Source organism: Macaca mulatta, chromosome 7, assembly GCF_049350105.2.
Source record: "Macaca mulatta isolate MMU2019108-1 chromosome 7, T2T-MMU8v2.0, whole genome shotgun sequence".
Taxonomy (NCBI): domain Eukaryota; kingdom Metazoa; phylum Chordata; class Mammalia; order Primates; family Cercopithecidae; genus Macaca; species Macaca mulatta.
In genome coordinates this window covers 175,966,839-175,982,902 of record NC_133412.1, presented here as the reverse complement: position 1 = coordinate 175,982,902, position 16,064 = coordinate 175,966,839, and the positions used below count along the sequence as shown (strand labels likewise).

The window sequence follows — 16,064 nt, the reverse complement described above, 5'->3', positions numbered from 1 at the left end:
CCAAGCCCAGCAGCTTCTTTGTCAGTAAAAGTAAAGCAGGGCAGGAACTACAACCTTCAGCGAGAGTATGGGTGTAAATACAGTCAGGTGCAGTGGCTCACACCTGTAATCCCAACACTGTGGGAGGCCAAGGCAGGCAAATCACCTGAGGTCAGGAGCTCAAGACCAGCCTGACCAGCCTGGCCAACATGGCGAAACTCTGTCTCTACTAAAAATACAAAAATTAGGCTGGGCATGGTGGCTCATGCCCGTAATCCCTGCACTTTGGGAGGCCGAAGCAGGCAGATCACTTGAGGTCAGGAGTTCAAGGCCAGCCTGCCCAACATGATGAAACCCTATTTCTACTAAAAATACAAAAATTAGCCAGGCGCCGGGCGCGGTGGCTCACACCTGTAATCCCAGCACTTTGGGAGGCCGAGGCGGGCGGATCACAAGGTCAGGAGATCGAGACCACGGTGAAACCCCGTCTCTACTAAAAATACAAAAAATTAGCCGGGCGCGGTTGTGGGCGCCTGTAGTCCCAGCTACTCGGGAGGCTGAGGCAGGAGAATGGCGTGAACCCGGGAGGCGGAGCTTGCAGTGAGCCGAGATCGCGCCACTGCACTCCAGCCTGGGCGACAGAGCGAGACTCCGTCTCAAAAAAAAAAAAAAAAAAAAAAAAAATTAGCCAGGCATGGTGGTATGCACCTGTAATCCCAGCTATTCGGGAGGCTGAGGCAGAAGAATCACTTGAAGCAGGGAGGTGGAGGTTGCAGTGAGCCAAGATGATGCCACTGCACTCCAACCTGTGCAACAGAGCGAGACTCCATTTTCAAAAACAAACAAACAAACAAAACCACAAAGACACACACATGGCCTAGCCTACAGTCAGGATCATCAATATCACCATCTTCCAACTCCATATCTTGTCCTACTGGAAGGTCTTCATAGGCAATAAGACACATAGAGGTGTCATACTCTAGAGTAACAATGCCTTCCTTCTGGAATACCTCCTGAAGGACCTGCCTAAGACTGTTTTACAGCAAACATAAATTTTGTAAGTAGGAATACACTCTAAAATAACCATACAAAGTATAGTATAGTAAATCCACAAACCAGTAATACAGTTTTTTTTTGTGTTTTTTTGTTTTTTTTGTTTTTTTTGAGACGGAGTCTCGCTCTGTCGCCCAGGTTGGAGTGCAGTGGCCGGATCTCAGCTCACTGCAAGCTCCGCCTCCCAGGTTCACGCCATTCTCCTGCCTCAGTCTCCCGAGTAGCTGGGACTACAGGCACCCGCCACCTCGCCCGGCTAGTTTTTTGTATTTTTAGTAGAGACGGGGTTTCACCGTGTTAGCCAGGATGGTCTCGATCTCCTGACCTCGTGATCCGCCCGTCTCGGCCTCCCAAAGTGCTGGGATTACAGGCTTGAGCCACCGCGCCCGGCCCAGTAATACAGTTATTGTCGTTATCAAGTACTATGTACTGTATATAACTCCATGAGCTAGATTTTATAAGACTGGCAGTGCAGTAGGTTTGTTTACACCAACACTACACAAACACCTGAGTAATGCTACACACTGCTGCACTATAGACAAGGTGAAGTTACTAGGTGACAGGAATTTTTTATGGGACCACTGTCCTTGACCAAAATGACATTTGTTTTGCAATACATGACTGTATGGATAGCCTTCAGTCACACCATCAAAAGAAATGGCTCTTCTAAAAAAACTCCAACCATGTTCTAAGTTGTGAAGATGACTCTTTCAACACACATGCAGGAATAAAGCAACTTAGTCCAATTTGTCCCCAGGCAACCAAGCTAAATACCTCCCATTTCACCTGTTTTCACTGCCAGGAAGAAAAGGAATGTAACTGGACTACAAGTTGGCTCTGGCAACCCTAAACATAAAATTCTCCAACACCTGGAGCCACATGGAAACAACTAATCAATGGATCCAATGAAGCCTTGCTCCTAAGTGTTTTTTCTTCTTTCTCTTTTTTTTTTTTTTCAGATGGAGTATTGCTCTGTCACCCAGGCTGGAGTGCAGTGGCACGATCTCGGCTCACTGTAACCTCCACCTCCCCCACCTCCCAGGTTCAAGCAATTCTCATGCCTCAGCCTCCCAAAGTGCTGGGATTACAGCCTGGCTAATTTTTTTGTATTTTCAGTAGAGACAGGGTTTCATCATTTTGGCTACACTGATCTCGAATTCCTGACCTCGGTGATCCACCTGCCTCAGACTCCCTAAGGGCTGGGATTACAGGAGTGAGCCCTTGCACCCTGCCTAAGTGTTTTCTCTTAAAGAGGATTCTGGATGACCCTCTCTAAAATACACTAAATTGAATTCTGATTATACTTATAAATCAGAATTCCTATATTTATAATTAACGGTCTATCTTGTTGATCCTTTTCCTTTCTTAGTGAAACACAAAATAATGATGTATCTTACAGCTGAGGGCCTCTCGGACTGGATTACCGTGGCAAGTTATCAGGCGGAACCATAAGACTCAGCCTCTCAATGCTGAGGAAACAGAGGTTTCCTCATCTGGAAAATGGAGATAGTGACTTTACATCCTATGACTGTTGTGAGGGTCAAATGATTTGACGTGTGTTAAAACTAGCCTGGCACAGAGTAAGCAACCTGGATAGATCTTTTTTTTTTTTTTTTTTTGAGACGGAGTCTCGCTCTGTCGCCCATTCTGGAGTGCAGTGGCGCAATCTCGGCTCACCGCAAGCTCTGCCTCCCAGGTTCACGCCATTCTCCTGCCTCAGCCTCCCGAGTAGCTGGGACTACAGGCGCCCACCACCACGCCCGGCTAATTTTATTGTATTTTTAGTAGAGACGGGGTTTCACCGTGTTAACCAGGATGGTCTCAATCTCCTGACCTCGTGATTCGCCTGCCTCGGCCTCCCAAAGTGCTGGGATTACAGGCGTGAGCCACCGCGCCTGGTCGATAGATGATTCTTTCAAGGGTTTTCTGTTAGTGATGACAAAGTTGTACCTCCTTATCCACACACTACCCATTGCCTTGTAAGGAGTGGCAAATCCCTAAGACAGCTATTTGTTTTAGTCTATAGCATTTTAACCTTTCGTGGGAAACTAACTGACCATTATAGGATCAAAGCTGTAACTTTAACCTTTAACCTATATGCTACTATAACTACGTACTAGGCAGAAATTAAATCAGAGCTTTTCAAGTCATCCAGCACTGTGATTTGGGTCAACTAGTTAATAGCATGCTGAAATGAGATGAATAACTTAGCTGAAGCAAAACAACAACAAAATTCTCAATTCTCAGTAACATTCATCTTAGAAATCAGGAGTATACACCAAGACCAGTCTCTGAGTAGTCTCCAATCAGGAATATATTTTTATCCATTGTCAAATAAACTAAATCCTCCTCCCCCCAACACACATAATATTAAAGAAAAAACAAAAAACATATATGCAATTCTAACAAATAATATCCAAATATATAAAAAAAAAAAAAAGAGCTCGGCCAGGCGCAGTGACTCAAGCCTGTAATCCCAGCACTTTGGGAGGCCGAAACGGGAAGATCACGAGGTCAGGAGATAGAGACCATTCTGGCTAACACGGTGAAACCCCCTCTCTACTAAAAAAAAATACAAAAAACTAGCCAGGCGTGGTGGCTGGCGCCTGTAGTCCCAGCTACTCAGGAGGCTGAGGCAGGAGAATGGCATAAACCTGGGAGGCGGAGCTTGCAGTGAGCTGAGATCCGGCCACTGCACTCCAGCCTGGGCGACAAAGCAAGACTCCGTCTCAAAAAAAAAAAAAAAAAAAAGAAAGAAACCCCTTCTCTACTACAAATATTTTTTCAAATTAGCCAGGCGTGGTAGCACATGCCTGTAATCCTAGCTACTCGGGAGGCTGAGGCAGGAGAATCACTTGAATCTGGGAGGCGGAGGTTAAAGTGAGAGGAGATCGCGTCACTGCACTCTAGCCTAGGCAACAAGAGCAAAACTCCATCTCCAAAAAAAGAAAAAAAAAAATGCTAACATAAGCATAGCATTTCTTTTTTTTTTTTTCTTTTTGAGACAGAGTCTCGCTCTGTCGCCTAGGCTGGAGTGCAGTGGCCGGATCTCAGCTCACTGCAAGCTCCGCCTCCCGGGTTCACGCCATTCTCCTGCCTCAGCCTCCCGAGTAGCTGGGACTACAGGCACCCGCCACCTCGCCCGGCTAGTTTTTTGTATTTTTTTTTTTTGGAGAGACGGGGTTTCACCGTGTTAGCCAGGATGGTCTCGATCTCCTGACCTCGTGATCCGCCCGTCTCGGCCTCCCAAAGTACTGGGATTACAGGCTTAAGCCACCGCACCCGGCCCATAAGCATAGCATTTCAAAAAAATTAATAACCTAACACACACCATGACGAAGATAGGGTGAAAACGAAGTTGTTTACCTTGCTAGTAGAAATGTACTTGTTTGGAAAGCATAAAAGTACATTAATAGCACAGATTATTCCATTTACAAAAACACTAACAATAACAAGAAAACATATTATCACACATTTTTTTTTTTTTGAGACAGAGTCTCGCCTGTCGTCCAGTCTGGAGTGCAGTGGCACGATCTCGGCTCACTGCAACCTCCACCTCCCGAGCTCAAGCAATTCTCCTGCCTCAGCCTCCCAAGTAGCTGGGATTACAGGTACCTGCAACCACACCCAGCTAACTTTTATATTTTTAGTAGAGACAGGGTTTTGCCGTGTTGGCCAGGCTGGTCTCGAACTCCTGACCTCAGGTGATCCAATGCCTCACGCTCCCAAAGTGGTGGGATTACAGGTGTGGGCCACCATGGCTGGCCTCACACATATATTAAAGTACAAAAACATGTATGGGAATTCTGACAGCCTTGAGAGAAGCCTCTCAGACTTCCCTTTGAGAGAGAAAATGTTGCAAAGGGTGTAGTTAACTGACAGTCCCAGCTGCCAGGAATCTACTACAGCACCCATACCAAAGCAAGGCTACTCTAGGCTGCTCCCAGCCAATGACTGAACACAGCAGACGTTCACAGGGCAGGACCATTCCTGCCCAACAGACTCTTCCAACAATCTACTCTGGCTGAGATTTTCTCTGAACTGCAAGCTGCACTGCAGTTTGAGGTTCCTCTATCATTAATCATCATTCCTTCCCTCTCTTCTTGTTTTTTTTTTTTTTTTTTTTTTTTTTGAGACAGAGTCTCGCTCTGTTGCCCGGGCTGGAGTGCAGTGGCCGGATCTCAGCTCACTGCAAGCTCCGTCTCCCGGGTTCACGCCATTCTCCTGCCTCAGCCTCCCGAGTAGCTGGGACTACAGGCGCCCGCCACCTCGCCCGGCTAGTTTTTTGTATTTTTTAGTAGAGACGGGGTTTCACCATGTTAGCCAGGATGGTCTCGATCTCCTGACCTCGTGATCCGTCCATCTCAGCCTCCCAAAGTGCTGGGATTACAGGCTTGAGCCACCGTGCCCGGCTCTCTCTTCTTTCACAGGTGTCACACGTGCTTCCAGTGTAAAGGCTCTTGCCACCTACACCTCCTTCCTCTCTTCTTTATCCTTCCCAAGTACACCCTAATGAACCTCTTGCGTATCTGTCTTGTCATCTGCTTCTCAGAAGATGCAAACTATCACAGAAATAATATAAATCAACTGTGAATTAATGAATAAAGAAGGCGGGAATGAGGCTTTAGCTGTACCTGAAGCAAATATAACCTAGTATTAAATCAGTGTTTGGCTGGGCGTGGTGGCTCACGCCTGTAATCCCAGCACTTTGGGAGGCCGAGGCGGGCGAATCACAAGGTCAAGAGATCGAGACCACCCTGAACAACATGGTGAAACCCCGTCTCTACTAAAAATACAAAAATTAGCTGGGCATGGTGGCACGCACCTGGAGTCCCAGCTACTCAGGGAGGCTGAGGCAGGAGAATCGCTTGAACCTGGGAGGCAGAGGTTACAGTGAGCCAAAATCATGCCACTGCACTCCAGCCTGGCAACAGAGCAACACTCTATGTCAAAAAAAAAGAAAAAAAAAAAGTGTTTAATCAAGTCACAGGTACTGTTCTATTTGAAATGTTTTGTTTTTTTTCACAGCTCTACCTTCACCATTCTATTCTTATGATGATTTGTAAAAAGGCATATTCTAATTATGCACGTTAACTATCCTATCCTACCAATTTTCAAAATTTTACTCTGACTAGGCCTGATGGTTCGCACCCATAATTCCCAATTTTGAAAGGCCAAGGCAGGAGGATTGCTGAAGGCCAAGAATTTGAGACCAGCCTGGACAACAGAGCAAGACCTCGTCTCTACAAAAAACTTAAAAATTAGCTGAGTAGGGCCGGGCGCAATGCCTCATGCCTGTAATCCCAGCACTTTGGGAGGCTGAGGTGGGCAGATCACAAAGTCAGGAGATCAAGACCATACTGGTCAACATGTTAAAACCCCGTCTCTACTGAAAATACAAAAATTAGCTGGGCGTAGTGGCGCGTGCATGTAATCCCAGCTACTCAGGAGGCTGAAGCAGGAGAATCACTTAACCAGGGAGTCAGAGATTGGCGTGTGCCGAGATTGCGCCACTGCACTCCAACCTGGAAAGAGAGACTCCGTCTTAAAAAAAAAAAATTAGCTGTGTATGGTAGCACGTGCCTACATTCCCAGACACTCAGGAGACTGAGGCGGGAGGATCACTTGAGCCCAGGAATTTGAGGTTATAGTAAGTTGATTACACTACTGCACTCTGGGTGACAGAGTGAGACCCTGTCACAAAAAAATAAATAAAAATAACAAAACAGAAGAACGAATTTTAAAAGACATTATTGTACAACTGACATCATCATAGACTATTCATGATGAAAAGAACCAGATTCATGGTTGAGGAACTGAGGCCCCTGCAGATAAAATGACCAGGTCTACCTTACATCACTTTCTTTGTCAGAGACAGGATACTCAGTGTCCTGATAACCAGCTTTGGGTGTCTCCCTACCACACTATCTAATGAAACTGATCACTCACAAAATTCATCATTACCTGCTAAAACCCTGACCTCTCATTTGGGTGAACACTGCCTTAAAACAGTGTTTAAATCACAAAGCATTGGCCGGGGCAGTGGCTGATGCCTGTAATTCCAGCACTTTGGGAGGCCAAGGCAAGTGAATCATCTGAAGCCAAGAGTTCAAAACCAGCCTGGACAACACGGCGAAACCCCATCTTTTTTTTTTTTTTTTTTTTTGAGACAGAGTCTCACCTTGTCACCTAGGCTGGAATGCAGTGGTGCCATCTCCGCTCACTGCAACCTCTGCAGCCCAGGTTCAAGCAATTCTCCTGCCTCAGCCTTCTGAGTTTACAGGCATGCACCACCACGCCCAGCTAATTTTTCTGCTTTTAGTAGAGACGGGGTTTCATCATGTTGGCCAGGTTGGTCTTGAACTCCTGACCTCAAGTGATCCACCTGCCTCGGCCTCCTCCCAAAGTGCTGGGATTACAGGCGTGAGTCACCATGCCCGGCCAGCAAAATACCATCTCTACAAAGAATATAAAAATTAGCTGGGCATGGTGGCACACACCTGTAGTCCTAGCTATTAGGGAGGCTAAGGCAGGAAAATCACTTGAACCCAGGAGACAGAGGTTGCAGTGAGCCAAGGTCACGCCATTGCTCTCTAGCCTGGGCGACAAGAGCAAAGCTCCCTCTCAAAAAACAATAAAACTAAAACTAAAATAAATAAATATATAAATAAAGCACAAAGCATTGCCAGGCGTGTGCCTGTAATCCCAGCACTCTGGGAGGCCAAGGCAGGAAGACTGCTTGAGCACAGGAGTTCGAGACCAGCCTAGGCTCACGCGAGGTGATACACACATGTATTCCCAGCCACTGATGAGGCTGAGCGGGGAGGATCACTTGAGTCTGGGAGGCAGAGCTTGAAGTGAGCCAAGATCAGGCCACTGCACTCTAGCCTGTGTGACAGAGCAAGACCTTGTCTCAAAAACAAAAAACCACAAAGCATTCACCATAATTTTGGTATATCTATTTTTTTACAATGATCTAAACCATAAAACAAGCAGAACACAGAATCACCAGTGAAAACAAATGAAAGGCATATCGACACCCTGTTCAGTAAAATTACCTATTCCGCATGAAAACATAACAGTTTTCTGACAGAAGTCAACTCTGAAGTGACAGTTAAGCCAATGACAACCACAAATTTTCAGATCTGATTAAATATATTGGATTAAACATTCAAAATAAAGGTTGCATTTTTAAAGGGCCACTATCTCAAAAATATTCACTATTAACAATGTACACTTCTGAAGCACCAAGGATGTGAATAAACAGAATAAAAATTAAAAATTGGCAGGGCACGGTGGCTCAAGCCTGTAATCCCAGCACTTTGGGAGGCCGAGACGGGCGGATCACGAGGTCAGGAGATCGAGACCATCCTGGCTGACACGGTGAAACCCCGTCTCTACTGAAAAATACAAAAACTAGCCAGGCGAGGTGGCGGGCGCCTGTAGTCCCAGCTACTCGGGAGGCTGAGGCAGGAGAATGGCAGGAACCCGGGAGGCGGAGCTTGCAGTGAGCTGAGATCCAGCCACTGCACTCCAGCCTGGGCAACAGAGCGACACTCCGTCTCAAAAAAAAAAAAAAAAAAATATTAAAAATTAAAATTAAAAAATAGTAATGGCCGGGCACAGTGGCTCATGCCTCTAATCCCAGCACTTTGGGAGGCTGAGGCAGGCGGATCACGAGGTCAGAAGATCGAGACCATCTTGGCTAATACGGTGAAACCCTGTCTCTACTAAAAATACAAAAAAATTAGCCGCGCGTGGTGGCGGGCGCCCGTAGTCCCAGCTACTTGGGAGGCTGACGCAGGAGACTGGCTTGAACCCAGGAGGCGGAGCTTGCAGTGAGCTGAGATCGCACCACTGTGCTCCAGCCTGGGCGACAGAGTGAGACGCCATCTCAAAAAAAAAAAAAAAAATAGTAATAATAACGGCTGAACACAGTGGCTCACACCTGTAAACCCAGCACTTCGGGAGGCCAAGGCAGGCAGATGGCTCGAGCCCAGGAGTTCGAGACCAGCCTGGACTACATGGCAAAACCCTGTCTCTACAACAAATACAAAAAAATAGTCAGGCATGGTGGTAGACATCTGTAGCCCCAGCCCCAGTGTACTTAGGAGGTTCAAGTTCACTACTGCTGTGATCACACCACTATACTGGTGACAAAGTATGACCCTATCTCAAAAAAAAAAAAGAAAAAGAAAAACATTATTCATTTCAAAGTAAGTGATGTTTTGCTAATGTAGGAAAGAACTAACCAGACATAGGATAGATAAGCATCCTCACTCTTACCCTATTATTCTGTAACTACTGAATATTAAAAGAAACCCATGACAACTCAGCATAATCTAAGGCAGACAGTATGGAAAGGCAGCCTGGATAACACATGTAAGAACAAAGCCTAAGTTAAAAGTGTAGGGCTGCACTTTGGTTTTTAACTCTTTTTTTTTTTTTTTTTTTTTTTGAGACGGAGTCTCGCTCTGTCGCCCAGACTGGAGCGCAGTGGCCGGATCTCCGCTCACTGCAAGCTCCGCATCCTGAGTTTACGCCATTCTCCTGCCTCAGCCTCCCAAGTAGCTGGGACTACAGGCGCCCGCCACCTTGCCTGGCTAGTTTTTTGTATTTTTTAGTAGAGACGGGGTTTCACCGTGTTAGCCAGAATGGTCTCGCTCTCCTGACCTCGTGATCAGCCCGTCTCGGCCTCCCAAAGTGCTGGGATTATAGGCTTGAGCCACCGCGCCCGGCCAATTCTTTTTTTTTTTTAATTCTTTAAAAGTTGGTAAAGCTTTTTATTTCAGTGTAAACAGAAATGGTATTCTAATTACCAAGCAATGCCACACTACACCGATCTAGTCTAGGTATTTTTTTTTTTTTCATTTTTTTTTTTTTTGAGACGGAGTCTCGCTCTGTCGCCCAGGCTGGAGTGCAGTGGCCAGATCTCGGCTCACTGCAAGCTCCGCCTCCCGGGTTCACGCCATTCTCCTGCCTCAGCCTCCTGAGTAGCTAGGACTACAGGTGCCTGCCACCTCGCCTGGCTAGTTTTTTGTATTTTTTAGTAGAGACGGGGTTTTACCGGGTTAGCCAGGATGGTCTCGATCTCCTGACCTCGTGATCCGCCCGTCTAGGCCTCCCAAAGTGTGGGGATTACAGGCTTGAGCCACCGCGCCCGGCCGTGGTATTAATTACTTTATAAGAACTGAATCAGGGCCGGGCGTGGTGGCTCATGTCTGTAATTCCAGCACTTTGGGAGAATGAGGCGGGTGGATCACAAGATCAAGACCAACCTGGCGAACACAGTGAAACCCCATCTCTACCTAAAATACAAAAAAATTAGCCAGGCATGGTGGCGCATGCCTGTAATCCCAGCCACTTAGGAGGGTGAGGCAGAAGAACTGCTTGAACCTGGGAGGCAGAAGTTGCGTGCAGTGAGCCGAGATCATGCCGTTGCACTCCAGCCTGGGCAACAAGAGTGAAACTCCGTCACACACACACACACACAAATAAATAAACGGGTTGTAACACTTCTATTCCAAAATGGAAGTCTTCCTTCCCCTTAAGCTTTTCAGTTAAATGAGAAGACACATAAAAAACCATTAGAAAATAGTAAAATCTCAATTTTCTGCCGTATCTAGGACTGTGTCCCCCTGCTCAGGTTGGCAAAACAAGGTTTGAAATTACTTTACACCAGTTAGATTCCTTGCCAGATTAAAACAAACACAAAATAAGAAATTTGGAAATTTTAATATCAAGACTCAACCAATTGGCAGCAAGACTATGCAGCAGAACAGTTAGATGTTTTCCTTTTTATTTTTGAGACAGGGTCTCACTCTGCCACCTAGGCTGGAGTGCAATGGCAAGATCACTGCTCACTGCAGCCTTGACCTCCCAGAGATCCTTCAGCCTCAGCCTCCCAAATAGCTGAAACTACAGGTACATGCCACCAAAAATTAGCCCAGCTGATTTTTTTATTTTTTGTGGAGACGGAGTCTGAGTACGTTGCCCAGGCTGGTCTCCAACTCCTGGGCTCCAGAGATCCTCCAACCTTGGCCTCCCCAAGTGTTGGGATTACAGGTGTGAGCTACTGCAATCTGTTAGATGTTTTCCATTTTAGAATAGCTGATTGCTAGCAAGTTTATGCTCATACCTATTCCAACAAAAAGCCCAAGGACAGTTCAAAATATTACATTTGCTGTTTCAAAGACTACTACAACTCCAAAGAAGTCAAACTCATTACTAACAATGCAGAGCTGACATCAACATTTCAATGAATGTCAGAAATCTAATTCCTGTTGCTGACAAATATGCCCTTTTCCTTAGTCACATCCAACACATCTAAAGTTTTCAAAATTTATGTTAACAAAAATGTACCAAAAAGCCTACCAACTTACTCAAAGATTTGTGGAAGTCGATTTTTAAAAATAATACATTAGGAACATTTGGTGACAAGCTTTATGTTCTGTGTTTTAAACCAAAGATAAGACTTGACCTACAAAATGAAGACAGGGTCAACTGTAACCAAAACAGTATGCTTCCCCTGGTGGCCAACCGAGGAATGGAGGAGCCAAGCATACAAGAGAAATAGCCTGGTCACCTAGTTCTATCCCATTACTCATAAATGATAAGTGACTACCAAAAAAAAAAAAAAAAAGAAAAGAAAAGAATTGGAGAGAAGGAAACTATCAAAAACAATAACATGGACTTAAAAGGAACACAAACCTTACGTCAAGAAATCAAAATTTTGAAGGCCAGTTTAAGAGAAGTCATTTATTTCCAGTGTCCAAGAGCTCACCTAGGACCTTTACGTATTTTCACTTCAAAGGGCAGTTTAGTACCTTAATAACAGCTTGAGAGCAATTGCCTTTTTCAAGGACTAGATCACTGGAATTTTCTGCAGTCTTGTTTCCAAGGAAAAAACGTGTATGCATTTATCTTTTCAAATAAACTAGTGGTATAACCTACATAGAGAACCCCAGCTCTAAAGCCCTCCAACCAGCGAGGATTGTTAACTCCAGCTTTACAAGATGCTCTGTTGAATTTTATTTCTGAAATAAATCCTGCGTTCTTTCAAACATTTTCCATACCAACAACCTTTAAAGACAGTCTCATACAGAGACTGGCTAGAATCTCATGCATTAAAATCTGACGAATTCCTTTGTCTGATTGGATTTTTTTTTTCTTGTACCACTTTAAATTTGCTTCTACACAGAATAGCAGCCAGGAAAGTAAGTGTTCCATTCTAGGGTGTAGGACTTTCTTGTAGGTGAAAAGCATTTGTTAGGCTAAAGCTTCTGACGATTCTCAATTTCACAATCTCTTCCTCCAAAAAAAAAGGAAACACACACATTTACAAATAGGTCCTAAAATCAAACTGCCACACGCGAGGCTCTCTTCCCCAGGCAGGCGCCCTCTGGAAAACACACTTCCTTTATTGACTGATTTTGGGGGGTCGTTCTTCTACTCGCTTCTGGATGGGAGGGGAGTCAGGAACCAGCAAGAGCCAGAGGCTCGGAGGAGAAGCAAAGGCGTGGGAGCAGCCTTTGGGGAGGGTTCCGATAAAGGGGTCTCTGGCGACCTCCTAAGTCCGGGGCGCTCGCAGGACGCTAACTCTCCGGCACTGCCACCCTTTACCCCTGGCCGAGGCGCAGCTCACCTGGACGCAGGGACCCCCAGCGCCCCCACGCCAGGTGTGGCCGCCTCCGACGCCACCTGCAGTCCTCGGAGGCGCAAGGGGCAGCGGCGCCGGACCTGCTGGGGGCGACCTGGCCTCCACCGGGTGCAGACGCACGTTTGCAGAACACTCGTGTGCGTGTGCGCCTCCTCGTCCTCGCCCTGCTGTTCTCCCCACGGACGGCAGGGCGAACGCACACACAAAAAGAAAGTTGTCGGCCGGCTCCCGCCCCCTCGGGCTCGCCGGGGACCCGGGGCTCCCGCTCATCCCCGCCGCCGGCCGCCCGGGGCCGCTACTCACCGGGGTCGAAATCGGGCACCACCGCCTGGTACTGGGGTCCGACCCTCATGCCACCGCCACCTGCGGGGGAAGCAGAACACGGCGGTCAGCGCGGCGCGGGGCCCGGGGCCCGGGGCCGCGGGGGCGGTTGCCACCTACCGTGCTCCTCGTCGCTGGACGAGCCCGAGCTGCCTTCCTCCCAGGAGTTGCTGCTGCTGTTGCCATTGGGGGCCGCCGCCGCCAAACTTTTATTCTGGCCATTATTGGGGGTGGCGGCGGCCGAGGCGGCGGCAGCCGAGGCGGAGGAGGCGGCGGCGCCCGAGGCGGCAGTGGCGGCTGGCGAGGCGCAGGCGGCCGAGGCGGCGGCGGCGGCGGCGGCGGCGGCGGAGGCGGCCGCGTTGTTCCTCCCTCTCCGCTTCCCTGAGACCTCGGGGCCCTTCTCCACCATGGCCGGCATCGGCGGGGGCCGGGGCCGTGCGAAAGTGGCGGGGACCCGCGGCTCCTGAGGAGGGGGCGCCGAGCCGGGGGAGGGGGCGCGGGGCCGGCGCGGAGCCGGGCGGGCGCTACGGGAGCCCACGGGCGCGAGTCCGAGTCGGGGGAGGCCCAGACGGGTAGAGCGCGGAACCGCTTCAAGCCCCCAGCGACGAGCCGAGCGCAACTTTCGCTCTCATCGCCGCCCTCACTTCACTGGCACCAACTACTCCGGGAGCAGCGAGCGGAGAGGGGAGGAGGCAGGGGCGGGGCCTGCAGGGGCGCCTGGGGGGGCGCGCAGCCCAACTGACGCGAGATGGCTCCGCCCCCCTCGCACTCCCATTGGCTCTGGTGGGATTTGGACGGCGAGCGGCAGCCGGGTTGGCTCCGCGGGCCCGTCCGTCCGGGGCGGCGGGGCGGGGGAGCGGGGAGGGGCGGCTCCGGGCTTCCGTTGGCGAGGTTCGGTTGACGCGTATCGCCCGCCGTACGTGGTTTGAGGTTTGCCATCTCCCTACGCCCCATGATCCTTCTCTCTAGGCAGCGGCGAGGAGTTCGCGGCCCTCCCCGCCCCCTCCCCTCGGCCACAGCCCCCGCCGCTACTGCCCGCACACGCCTCCCGCGGCCTCTGGCCCCCCTCCGCGGGACCCTGCTGAGAGTCCCGTCGGCTTCTTAAAGTAAAATGTGCCTGGCGCTGGAAAGCCGCGGAGCGCCCGGCCGGGACTACTTTCCGCTGCGCGGAGGGGTACGGGCGCGCTTAGACTCCATACAAAGAGGAAACTAATTGGGGGAAACTCGTTGCGCCCCCGCCTTTCCCAGGGGACGCGGGGCTCGCGGGGGCGGGGGCCACGGCGCTGGGGACGGGCTTCCCAGGCTGCCACCTCCCCTGGCGCGAGCCGCGTGGGGACTCGGGTTTGCCGTGCTGCCCGCTAATTGGGTGGGGGAGGCGGGGACCCCCGGGGTGGCTTGGGTGCGGGGCTCGCCGCCGCGGCGGAGGCCCAAGGGAGGGTCCCCGTGGGCCCCCGGGGCACAGAGTCCCGGCGTGGGGACGCACTAGCCGCTGGGGTGGCTGCTGAAAGATGAATGAACAGGCGCAGCCGTTCTGGGGCGGGGGTCCAGGAAGGGTAAAGAGGAAGAAGCTATTTTCATTCCAACCTCTCGGCGCGGGAGGAGGGTCAACTTCCTCCGGGGCGAGGGCAGCCACTTTTCCGGATCTGCCGCCCGCCCCGCCTCCTCTCTCCCCCCGGAACCCCCGCGAGGGAGAACCCGGTGCGCGGGCGGGTGGGGTCGGCTGAGGCCAGCCTGAGAGCCGCTGCCCTGGAGAGGGACCACCGGGCAGCCGTACAGCTGTGGGGGGCTGAGGGGTGTAACTGCCTTGGAGGTCCCGGTGCCCTACCCCCAACCAACCCCGAAACTACGCTCCCTTCGTAATTAGACCAGTGGAGGTCTATGCGGGAAATCTTTTTAAAGCAGGGATGGCTATTTTTCTTTTAAGTTGCTTCAAACCTGAGATTAATATGGGGACGAGCTTTGGATATAAATAGCTACAGGGAGAATTTGGGAGTTCTATGGTTTTAAAGCCTGAATAAATAAGCGGGGTTTTCTCTTGAACATTTTTTGCAGCATGAACTATTAACTTTATTGAAGAGACCACGTTCACTTCTGCCTAAATGACCTTTAAGAAACAGGGCTGGGACCCCTGCTGGTATAGAAGCCCTGCCCCCACCAAGTTCAGGGTCGTAACTCTGGGACTCTCCTCCAAAGGATGTTTCTCTCCTTGGAGAGCCCTGGATGCTGCAGGTGTGTGCCCCGATACACCCTTCAGCTGGCCCGGGCAGGGTACAGAACCGGGGTGGCATTCCCGGGGCTGGGCCACTGGCTAAGGCCTCTGACTCATCCGGAGGTGAGCCCTGTGTGAGGAATGAGGTCCAGAACACGCTGCCCCGCTCGCTTGGTGTCTACAAAGTTGTACCACCAGACTGGAAGATCAACCTACAAAGGCACAAAGCTGATACTGGGTCATTTATTAAGGCAACAGGGATAGCAGAGCACACAGGGCCACCCTCTCCACCCACCAGCCCCCAAGGCTGAGGCCAGGCTGGGCTACCAGTAGGGGTGCAGCAGTGGACTTTAAAAGCATTTTTTTTTTCCCCAGCCAATATTAACACTTAACATGTGTCAGCCCCTGTTCTAGTTTGACCCTAATGCTACACGGATACTATATTGGCCTGAAGCTCTCAGATTTCCCAACGGTAAAATACAGAAAACAGTACCTACCTCCTGGCCTGATGGATTGTAATAGAGTCCATCCTTCTGGCGTAGGGAACCCCGACCTTAAGGACACCCGCCTTCCCATCGCTTGGGGAGAGGGCGCCACCACAGCCCTGGGATTGGGAATTTGTGATCCCACACTTGTAACGCATCCACAAAGCCGGCAGCCCTACCATGTTTTTCGGTGAGACTCCCACTCTGAAACTGAGACCTCATGCCTGTTCCCCTCTCCTTACACCTCCCACAGCCCCTTCTGCCTGGGCTCCCAGCCCGTGGCCTTACCTCATTCTTCAGAGAAAAACGAAAGCCTTCAGGATCTTTCTCCTCTCCCTGTCCCCAAACAGACAAACCT

The 16,064-nt window shown here is 49.8% G+C and overlaps 1 protein-coding gene across 5 annotated transcripts in view; it reads right to left on the bottom strand.

Moving 5' to 3' along the window:
* The window catches only part of RCOR1 (REST corepressor 1), a 132,900-nt gene extending 119,232 nt beyond the window's left edge, over window positions 1–13,668 (bottom strand). For all 5 annotated transcript variants that reach the window (XM_077941745.1, XM_028851874.2, XM_028851876.2 and 2 more), the window contains exons 1-2: window positions 13,133–13,668; window positions 12,995–13,054 (exon numbers count right to left, since the gene is read on the bottom strand). In XM_077941745.1, the coding sequence (XP_077797871.1) occupies window positions 12,995–13,054; window positions 13,133–13,430 (358 nt within the window). In that variant the 5' untranslated portion in view covers window positions 13,431–13,668. The remainder of the gene's footprint in view (window positions 1–12,994; window positions 13,055–13,132) is intronic.
* Window positions 13,669–16,064: the final 2,396 nt, after the last annotated feature.